Source organism: Montipora capricornis, chromosome 2, assembly GCF_036669925.1.
Source record: "Montipora capricornis isolate CH-2021 chromosome 2, ASM3666992v2, whole genome shotgun sequence".
NCBI classification, from domain to species: Eukaryota; Metazoa; Cnidaria; class Anthozoa; order Scleractinia; family Acroporidae; genus Montipora; species Montipora capricornis.
The window spans coordinates 28,886,343-28,896,342 of NC_090884.1; the positions used below are offsets into that span (position 1 = coordinate 28,886,343).

Here is a 10,000-nt window from a genome sequence, read left to right on the forward strand (position 1 = left end):
GTCAATCCTTCTAATAAGAAGGTCCCTTGAAAGTATAGAAACTGGTTTGAGCCACCTTAAGACTAAATTCACTAAGGCGTCAGCACAAAGAGGTGCATTTAGAAGTATTTCACTTTTGTTTCATCCCGTAAGTTTTATCGAGATCAGCAGAAAAACTGCAATAGTCCGCCACATTCTAGTTGACAAATGTTAGTAACAACAATGGAATAAAATCTTTTTAGTGAGAATTGAAAGAAAAATGCCCAGTTTTCAGCTGCTTCTACTTAGGAATATTTTTCAGGGCGCTTTCCTTTTGACAGAACTGGCCGGTCAGACCCGTCAGTTTGCAAAGAAAATGCAACAATTTGAAGGAACACTTGCATGATAATCCCTCGTATTCTTCTGGAGGAGTACATATCATCATCTAAGTGTGCTAAATTTTTCCAAATGCCCGGTCTGGCCTGTCAGTTCTGTCCAATGGAAAGCGTCCTTAGACTCTCCTTCCCTTTTTGCAGAAATCACCCAGCGAGCAAAGCATTTTCTTTTCGATTTTTCTAAGCAAATCGAGAAAAGACCCCACTTTTAAAAAATGCCTGCGTACTGTGGCGCAGGGCTGGCTACTTGTACTTTACGTTTTCCTCGCCGCAATTTGTATCTGTTATGAATGATATGATGCCAGATAGAAGGAGTATTTCTGACAAACGACGCATACGACCCACCTTGGGGTTCAGGGATGGCGCAGTGGTGAGAGCACTTGCCTCCCACCAATGTGTCCTGGGTTCGATTCCCAGACTCGTCGTCAAATGTAGGTTGAGTTTGATGGTTCTCTACTCTGCACCTAGAGGTTTTCCTCGGGTACTCCGGTTTCCCCTCTCCTCAAAAACCAACATTTGACTTGATTTGTGTTAATTGTTAATTTCAATTTATAGTCTCCCCAATTAGTGCTTCAACGCTAGAACGACTAGACACTTAAATAAAGTTCCTTTCCTTTCCATTTTTTCCTTTCTTTTCATTCACGTTCGTTTCGTATGCAACTGGATTTCATCGTTCGCATACTAGTCAGAGTTGCAAAACTGCCGACTGCTTGGCTCAGTCCCTGGGAGATGAGCCCCTGAGATCGAACAAACACTCAAGGTCTGTGAACTGAGAATGACATCTAAACATGGTTAGACTCCTCTAGTCTTATCGAATAAGGTGGAAAAACTGTCGCTAAGCACCACAAATGCGCTATATAAATTACATTGCTATTGATAAATCAACCGCACCGCAATTCAAAAAACATGAGTGATTGTTCTGAAAAGGAAATTTTGACCTAGCCCCAAACGATGGATATCGATATCCTTTAGGTAGATAAATCACTATCCAGTGGATAAGTCATAGAAAAACCAATTGCACTATCCAATGCATCGAGATTTATCCGGTGGATAGCGTTATCCACCTTTTAAACAACCTGGGGCCAGGTCAAAAACTGCGAGGTCCTTTTTATATCTGAGTTACGTCAATATTTCCAGCGAGGCTCATGGAATCCCTCCGCTCGCGCGTGGTCATTAATACCCATTATGACGTAAGCCTTTTAATTTAGAGGTAGCTATTTTACTGGATTGGAAGCGATTCTGCCGAGAAAGCCATGGTTATGAACACATTTTTCGCGACGTTCATCGCTATTAAAAGTGTTTTCGATTTTATTACAGGAACAAATAATGACACAAGGTAAGAAAAGTAGCGCTTCATATGTTAAACTTGGATTTATTCATTGCAAAAAAAGATGGTTCCACCCACAGAGCAATTAACGATAGCAGCCGTTTAGTTCTTACTGCTGGTTTCTTCTGCCTTTCTGTTTTCTTGAAAACAATCTAGATGAGAAAAATGTCTTTATTTCATTTGGACGTGTTCGAATATATTTGCCGGTTACGATTGACTCACCCACTGATGCTATGAAAAGGTATTGCCTTTCTCAACAATTTCCAGCGAAGAGACAGATCGATTATTATTCTGCGTTTCTAGAGCAACCAATCAACTTATTCTTATTCTTCTCCCTCGAAGAAAGTCCACACGAAGCTGAATGAAGGATTCGCATATTTCCGTCCGTCTTCGTTGGCGTACAAAAAAAAAACTAGTAAATGTACGCAACCTAGCGTTCCCCATTTATCCAGGAAAGAATGAGAAAGGGCATTTTTACAAACGACTCAAAGGACAAGGAGCGGAGATATACCGTAGTAACTGGACAGGGACTAAACGCCAAAAAACTAGAGATAAACCCACTTTTCCTTATTTCGCAATTTCCCCCCCCCCCCCCACCCCCTCTTCCTATCCCACACCCAAATAGTCCTGTCTATGACTCTGGAGACCGTTTCTCAAATGCCCCGGTAACCACCGCCCCGGTTAATCTACCGGGACTCGTTTTCATGTCCGAACTTGTAGTTCTTGATACTAATTTACAGGTCCAAGAAATTACGTGACGATGAAAATGATCTAAACCTTTGAAGGAAAGATTCTGCCGGAAACAAAATGAATTTTTACTTTTTTTCTGAAATTGTGAATTTAGAGTCATGAATAGGACAGAGTTAGGACGGCGTTGCAGAGTGAGATGAGGCTTCGTTGACGACAAAATTCGAAAAGCAGGGAGAAACAGTGGAAACGTTATGGGGTATTTACCGGGCCACTCGCCGGGACCGGAAAGTTACCGGGAATTCCAGAAACGGGTCCTTGGTTACATTAAACACCCAGTCACATAAAAATGCGAAATATTTCAATTTTAATGAAATGAATATCGCATCACAAGTACGTTCTCTGAACTAAAGCATTTTCAGGCAAACTGCATTGTAGAGCTGCGAAAATTATCAGATGTCATGAAAAATGCTAACTGGTCTTCTTAAGCCCTTTTGTAATAGATAAAATATGAGCGGGAGACCTTTATGGGCAGTTAAAACGGCGAGCCACAGGCGAGCCGTTTTAGTGATACATAAAATATGAGCGGGAGACCTTCATGGGCAGTTAAACCGTTTTATAGCCCATAAAGGTCGGACGCGAATATTTTATCTTAGTTGTGAAATGAAACAATAGATTTTGATTTTTATGTTAATCACGTGGGCGTGGAGTTGTCCTATAGGAGTTTAGCATTGAATTTAGCCAATAGTTGTGATTGAAATGTCAAACTTGTGATTGATTAATAAACTTTGTACAAATTTACAGGACTCGTTTTTATGAAAAATAAGCATACTAATTAGACGAGTTAGAAGTCTTTATGACATTTAATTTTACTACTAATTCAACTAATTAAAAATTCATCAACCCCAGCCTTTCCCTGCTATTTATTCAATCCAACCCCGTGCTTTCAGACAGTTGAATTTTAACGGGATTTACAAACCAACACATGTGACCTGAATAGTGCGTTTCTGTTGGCTGTCATCCTTATGAATTATTAATGAATTTTACAAGTATAAAATTAGCTTAGCTAAGCTTATGTATAAAATCCACAGTAACCTGACTCCAGACGCTATGTCAGCTATCATAGTTAAGAACAATGATAACATTTAGCGATACCAACTTAGGAAAAACTGGAAATTGATGTCCCTCGTTTTAACACCAACTATATGAAGAACTCTATAGCTCGAAGAGGAGCAATAGTTTGGAACACGTTGGTTCCTCAACTTAATGACGATATAGACAATGTTAAGAAATACGCTATCATGGCAAGACAGTCGAAGGCTCTGCTACACATAGATTTCGAATGCATCTCCCCTCAAACATTAAACGGAAGGGAGGAATTTTAAGTATAATTAGTGTTAAAAATTAGTCGATACCAGAGTAACACCTTGTATTTTAGAATTGTAACCTTTTATCGATTTAGACTTGTAGGATATTTTGTTAGTATTTTAAACTGTAAGTAGCTATATGATTGTTACAGTAGCTGGTGTATATCCTATTTATCTATTTTCTAATTGATTAAGTTATTTTACTTAATTATTTAGACACGACCCCATGAGCGAAGCGTCGCTTTAAATAGTTATCGTGTATAAATAAAGATTGATTGATTGATCAGTAGCATTTGAAAGCAAAAATATGGTTTGCCTTCTACTTGCAACTCGCTAAATTGTGATCACATATTTCATCCTGTGCTTGTCCAGTCGATGGGCCATAAAAGGAAGCACTGACCTCTGATCTGATCTCAAAATGTTTAGATTTGTTATCAGCTAATTTTTAACTCTAATCATACTTCACTCTTTTCCAGTATTTCTTCGTCAGTTACTTCTGGCGAGGTTGACAGTCACACGGACGTGACCAATGACCTGACAGCAAAGAAAATTGATCTGAAAGATAAGGTAAGCAAAAGCTTGATTTTTCGTCCATAAGCCTCCATAGGACAATTACATTTGTCAAGTATTTTTTGCCAGCGAGTGGTGCGAGGAAGAAATCCTGGTTACAATTATTATGACGAAGAATCCCACGTTTTTCACAACAGAAAATCATGAACAAATTGTCACGTGATATTCCCATGCAATTTGGAATAAGAGCGTTCGATCAATTCGGTGCTCTCGCCTGAGTTTGAAAAGACCATTTCAACCTTATGAACGATGTAGTGTTCAATGTATCAGCGGACAGAAATATTGGCTGAAGCGTACAAGAACGTTTCAGTTAGTTCCGATTTCAATATCTCTCAAAAATTCCACTGATGTGGTCAAAATCAAAAGGTTAGGATTTCCGACGAGATTGCTTACTTTACCGGTTACGATTCTGACCTTTGCAAGCTAAAATATGCGGACGAAGGATTCCAGTCGTTTTTATTGAAGAATCAGTTTTGTACTTACGCTGACACAGTAGCGAAGAAAGCGTGCAAGAACGTTTTTCCGTGCCTTTGCGTTGCACGTTTTGAGCCGACATCGTGATTGGCGAAACTAAGCACACACCTAAAAAAATCGTTGCAATTTCGCGTTGTGAAGAAAGTTGATTTGTAGCGAGATGTCTTGACGTTCATAACGAGAAAAAAATTGGAGCACAGGAAATGATTAGGCAAATCCATGCCCTTAGTTTTAGCAAACTTTTAGGAAACACTGCAAGCGTTTTCTTCTCAAAAATCAAACTTAGTTTCTACTAATGCTTTCTCCTTACCTTCTAAGCCCTCAGTATGCCTTCCCAGGTCAATTTTTGTGTAATTCACTTCTAGAAATCTTGTGAATCAGTAAAGAATTGAATGAAAATGAAAAGAGACCAGCCTGCTTTATTAATAAAATGTGTCCTTTACCAATATCATAGACAAAGCAGTCAAATTCCTTCTCACTGTCGCAATTTTTTAGTGCCCAAGGAAAATTAAAAGAAAGCTCCAGAAATCAAGTTCAGGCTCGCCATTCAACAAGAAGCCAAAACCCAAAAACGATACATCGACAAAGAATGATGAGTCGCGGCCAGAAGAGGCAAACTGGATCGAAAGCCCCAAAGAACTCATTTTTGATAGAATCCTTGGACAAGGTGCCTTTGGAAAGGTAAGTGAGGTCATTCGATAATTCGGATACATTGCATTAATTAGGGCTAAATCCTATGAAGAATTTAAGGTTAGTGATTGCACTTTAAAGTGATCCTACTTTTTCGTCCTTGTGATTTTCTCAATACAAAAGGAACAAGAGGTATTAGCATTATTTGGAAGTTGAGCGCAAGACAAATTTGGGAAGTGGAGTTGGCGCATTCAGGCGTCACCCACGAGCTTGCGTGGGTTTAGAAATAATGGACGAACAATACAGAAACAGAAAGAGTAGACTCTAACCGTAAAGACGAAAGATCCTGTGTTTTTTAATTCTATTGATCGTCACGCACCAGGGGCTCAGTTGATTGAATTCTTCTAGACAACCGTTGTTATTCTAAAATTTTAACTTTGGTTCTTAACATTTTTTTTATTACAGGTCCTCCTCTGTAAACATAAAAAGTTAAATCGGTTTTATGCCGTGAAACAAATGTTTACCACCGAAGATGAACATACGATCCGTTGCGAAAAAGAAGCCATGAATATCGGGCTATCATGCTGGAATAAGTTTATCATGGAATTGCGCGGGCAGTTTGTCGACTATGTAAGAGGACTAATTGCATTAAATTACAATACCATATTGTGCTGGTAAAATCCTTGCACAAGTAAGAATGGGCCGATACCTATAACAAATATTCAATAACAGCGACGCTTGTGTTTTGTCTCCTCATGGGCCCGCGTTCCTTTCGTCAAGTGGTCAACACCAAGAGCGCAGTCGTATCCAGTGTACCGAGGCATGTAAACAACGGTCGTCTGACTTGTTTGTCTGTGTTGTGCGAGTACTAACGTGCTATGATCATTAAGCAAATCAGGTGACTTACCAGTAAACTCTTGACGTCTCTGATATCGATATCGATGTGGAAGAAAAATATCAGAATAGTCTTTGTTATCCTGTTGATTTAAAAACAATGGAAATGGTATCGGCCCATCCTTGCTAAAACGCTTAAACTAGATTAAGATTGTATATTATATATCAAGATTGATGAACTCTTGTATGAACTTGATAAATCGTTTCCGAAAAATTCGCAAATCAAGTCTATTAAAAACAAACTTGACCGAAGAATATTCAGGCGCAATAGACCCATATCACTCAATGTCCAAACAAAAGATTTTGCCCGTCGAACCTCTCATTCAATGTGAGGCTGGACGGGCAAAGACAATGCAAAGACAAAGCCTTTTATTCCTTAAGGACTCCAAAATGGCCGCCGAGTGATAAAGGTGAATTGCTACCCCGACACATTATACTTCCCTTATGGTGCTTTTAATCACTGAGATATGTGAAACTAAATTTTTACACTTGAAGTAATGGTTCAATGGATCTTTAAGTAACCAGGCACTTCACGTACGTTTGGCCATTTTTGGAAAATGAGAGAGGCAAACGTCGCCTTATTAATAATAGGGAGCTTACGAAACGAGGACGACGACGGCTACGCGGACTTCATTTAAAAATACGAGTTCTAAATACTACGCAACTATTTCATGTCGTTTCGCGTTAAAAATGTGTAGTACCTGTTGAGGAATTAACCTGGTATGAGTGAGTTGGAAGCGTAGAGAGAGAACTGAAAATTCATCGTCATGTGCTAACGTCCTCCACAGAACCTTGAATTTGGTCATTTCACGTCGTCATTTAGGAGATGACGGCAAAGAAATGTACCAAAATGTAAAACGCACGTGCAGAGCATGCAGAGCCATTGTTTATGCTCACTAAACCTATTGTTTTATAGCGTCGTCGTTGCCGTCGGCGTCGTCGTTTTGTAAGCTCCCTAATGATCCGCGTGCAGAAACTAGGTAATGTTAAAAAAACAATTGACGAAAGCAACAGAATGTAATAAAACAAATGTTCTTTCTGCCTCTCACGTTTTGAGCTTTTTGCGATCTCGTATCGAATTTGGGCATACGAAACTGTAATTTTGAATGCTTTTTTTTTCACAACTAATTTATTCATCGACGTAATCAGCAACATTGCAGATTGATTGATTGATTAATTAGTGAAGTCGTTGAAAAATCTGAAATGTAAGCTGCAAGTTCTGGGCTCCTGGTAAACTAAAGAGTAAGGTGGCACGACATGAGAATGATTTTTACTTTAATCAACAGGATAAGCGAGCTTGTCTCGTAATGGACTTTATGGAAGGCGGAGATTTGTTAACAGATCTTGAAAAACAAGATGGAAGATTTCCGGAAGCAACCGCAAGGTATTGCGTTACAATCACCGTGCATATCGTAGTGTCAGTGAGAATAGGAACGTATTATTTTTCTCATTTGTTTTCTCTTTTTGTGTTTTACTTAAGATTTTACATCTCTGAACTTATCTGCGGCATGGAGTTTTTACACTTGCATGGAATCGTTCACCGGTATGTCTCATGAGATGAATAACTACCAATTTTATTGACCACTTACCACAGGGGCTGCTCAGGGCCATTCAAACAAATTATAGTACAGAACAGAACAATTTTAGGAGGTAAGCTCAGGAGGTAAGCTATTTACATAACCACCCAAAAATGTGAAGCATTGACTACCAAGAACAACTTCATCGGTCTTGAACTGGGAACTTCAGATCTCATGGGCAAGCGCTGGCCCACCATGCACCGCCTTCAGACAAAAGCCATATATGATGCTTTGTGTAAGGCATTTTCTGGGTGTTTATCCTTCATATTCTTCGTATTTTCTTGTTTAAGGGACTCGAAATTTGACAATGTCTTAATAAACCGAGAGGGACACATCAAAATAGCTGATTTTGGACTGTCCCATTATGGAACGCCATTCGAAGAAATCTGTGACAACGAGATCTGCGGGACGGACCTGTATATCGCTCCAGAGGTAAGGTTCCTAGCACCAATCCCGGAAGTTCCCTGGTCTCGTCTTCGAAGGAGAAGCGTAGAAAACGAAGCTGTTCTTGGCCACATGCACTGGCGCGCGAATCTATAACCACTTTAATTTATGACGACGAGGGCTGAAGCCTTGGCCAAACTATCGAAAAAAGTTGAATACCAAAGGCAACATTGTTAGATGTAAATGTAGTGGCAAAACACTATCCAACATTGCTTGACGAAATTGATCCAAATAGAAGTTGGCACTTAATTTTAAAATATGCATGGCGCTAACAATGAAACAAAAACCGCTTGTAGCGTTTATGCTGCTGAAGCTGTTTGAGGACGGATTCAAACGTGGGAAAAACAAACAATGGTTAAGAGGACGAGCACAAAAGGGCTTGTTCACTGCAAGATACATCCACTCGGATCAATTTGCAGAAATGTTAAACGCTATTGAACCAGACATCTCCACACAGAGCGATAATGTCCAACAGACATGGCCATGCTTCCTACTCGCTGATCAAGGTTTCTTTGTATTCATCAACAACCACTAAGTCCCTTTGGTACTTGCCAGCCATCTTTTCAGCAAATGATGCTTGAAAATAAGATAGCGATTGGTGATTGGCTGGCAGCACGAACGTGACTCTATTCAGGATACAACTTTGTTGGAAGAGCGGCAAATCACGGCTTGTCTTTCATATACCGGATCCGGAATAATTAACGCCCATAAAACAAATCAACAAGGCCTAATCAGAATAACAATGGTTCTTCTGCCATTTTGATCCGGTATAAGAAAGTCTACCGCAAATCACTGCAATATTGTCGAGCAGAATTGTTAGGCGTAATCATTATGTTTGATCAAAAGCAAACTCTATCCAACACTTCATCGAACAAATAATGTTGGACGAATATCTTCCAACATGGGTCGCCAAACGGTCGAACAATGTCAGTCGGACCGAGCAAAGTTGGAGCGCTAAATCCAACTTTGTTCGATAGTTTGGCCAGGCCTTAAGGCGACGTAAATGCTACGAAAAGCCGTAAAATAGAGAAAACACGTGATAGGAGACTTCGTCCACATTATACGACGTGAACGACTTTGAAAAGTCGCAAAATACTCACAATACCACAAATATTTTGAGGTAACGTGGTTTTCTTTTAGTATAAGCGAGGCAGAAGCGTACAGAAACTTTGAATATTTATCGTTACGTCTTGACGTCCTCATCACAAAACTTGAACGTAATATTGGTCTGGTCATTTAACGTCATTGTAAAAAATAGGTAGTTTAAGAAGTCACAACGGAAACGAAAACTCTACCTTCAAGAATATAACTTTGCGCTGTAAGTTATTATTCTATCTTGTGCACGTTATACAATTTACAATATGACCGAAAAATTGCTAGGAAGTATTTGACATTTAATATAGAGAATGAAGTATTCATTTACGGTCATTTATGAATACTCACGCTGTCGTCAAAACAGTTGACTTTGCTGTTTTTAGCGTATGGCAAAGAAATGTTCTAAAATGCGTGCAGCACTTACGGCATGACAAATTCCCCTCATTTTTTAAACAATAGTATTATCATCACCGTAGGTGTTATCGTTCCGTAAACTCTCTGAAAACGCACATGCAGTTCGTATACACAGCCGATCGCGACGACATCGTCGTTGAATATGCGGCTCAACTATGAGCTTCACGG

The 10,000-nt window shown here is 39.5% G+C and overlaps 1 protein-coding gene across 1 annotated transcript in view; it reads left to right on the plus strand.

Moving 5' to 3' along the window:
• LOC138037065 (protein kinase C-like 1B) overlaps positions 1-8,419 on the plus strand; it is a 13,318-nt gene extending 4,899 nt beyond the window's left edge. Inside the window, exons 2-8 of the mRNA XM_068883072.1 lie at positions 1,671-1,689; positions 4,211-4,301; positions 5,274-5,459; positions 5,874-6,038; positions 7,589-7,686; positions 7,783-7,845; positions 8,170-8,419. Coding sequence (XP_068739173.1) covers positions 1,671-1,689; positions 4,211-4,301; positions 5,274-5,459; positions 5,874-6,038; positions 7,589-7,686; positions 7,783-7,845; positions 8,170-8,419 — 872 coding nt within the window. The remainder of the gene's footprint in view (positions 1-1,670; positions 1,690-4,210; positions 4,302-5,273; positions 5,460-5,873; positions 6,039-7,588; positions 7,687-7,782; positions 7,846-8,169) is intronic.
• The last annotated feature ends 1,581 nt before the right edge of the window (positions 8,420-10,000 follow it).